Source organism: Fukomys damarensis, unplaced genomic scaffold (assembly GCF_012274545.1).
Source record: "Fukomys damarensis isolate Sample0158 unplaced genomic scaffold, DMR_v1.0_HiC HiC_scaffold_37, whole genome shotgun sequence".
In the NCBI taxonomy this organism is placed as follows: Eukaryota; Metazoa; Chordata; class Mammalia; order Rodentia; family Bathyergidae; genus Fukomys; species Fukomys damarensis.
This window is the reverse complement of record NW_022900949.1, coordinates 720,861-721,301: the sequence shown is the minus strand read 5'-3', so window position 1 is coordinate 721,301 and position 441 is coordinate 720,861. Positions and strand designations below refer to the sequence as shown.

Sequence of the window (441 nt, the reverse complement as noted above, 5' to 3'; positions counted from 1 at the left end):
GAGGAGGCGTGGTCGTGGGCGGGGCCTGGAAGGGTTTCTGGCCCTCACAGGCTCCTCGCTTCTCCGGCTGTCCTCTGAGCGCCATGATGCCAGCAGCCTCCCTGGGCCAGGCCCTTTCTCTGTGCCTTCCATGCTGGAGCCAGCTGACCAACGCCTGAAAATGTGACCAGTCAACCTCTCCTTTAAGGACTGGGGGTCGGTCGGGTCTTGTGTCTGTGTCTCTGCAGCAAGGGAAGTGACTAAGACACAGGATTCCACTAAATTCTCCAGGCTGGGCTCCAACTTGCGATCCTCCTGCCTCAGCCTCAAGAGTGGCTGAGATGACAGGCGTTTGCCACCACGCCTGGCTGAGAGGGTCCCACTGTTAGCACTGCCCCTGGTCGTCCCCGCAGCTCACCTGGGGCCACGCCTCCTCGTCCTCACTGCTGTCGCCCACGCTGC

General features: G+C 62.1%; 1 protein-coding gene across 1 annotated transcript in view; it reads right to left on the bottom strand.

Annotated features, from left to right (window-relative positions):
- Ushbp1 (USH1 protein network component harmonin binding protein 1) overlaps positions 1 to 441 on the bottom strand; it is an 8,608-nt gene that overhangs the window by 2,637 nt on the left and 5,530 nt on the right. Inside the window, exon 8 of the mRNA XM_033759372.1 lies at positions 398 to 437. Coding sequence (XP_033615263.1) covers positions 398 to 437 — 40 coding nt within the window. The remainder of the gene's footprint in view (positions 1 to 397; positions 438 to 441) is intronic.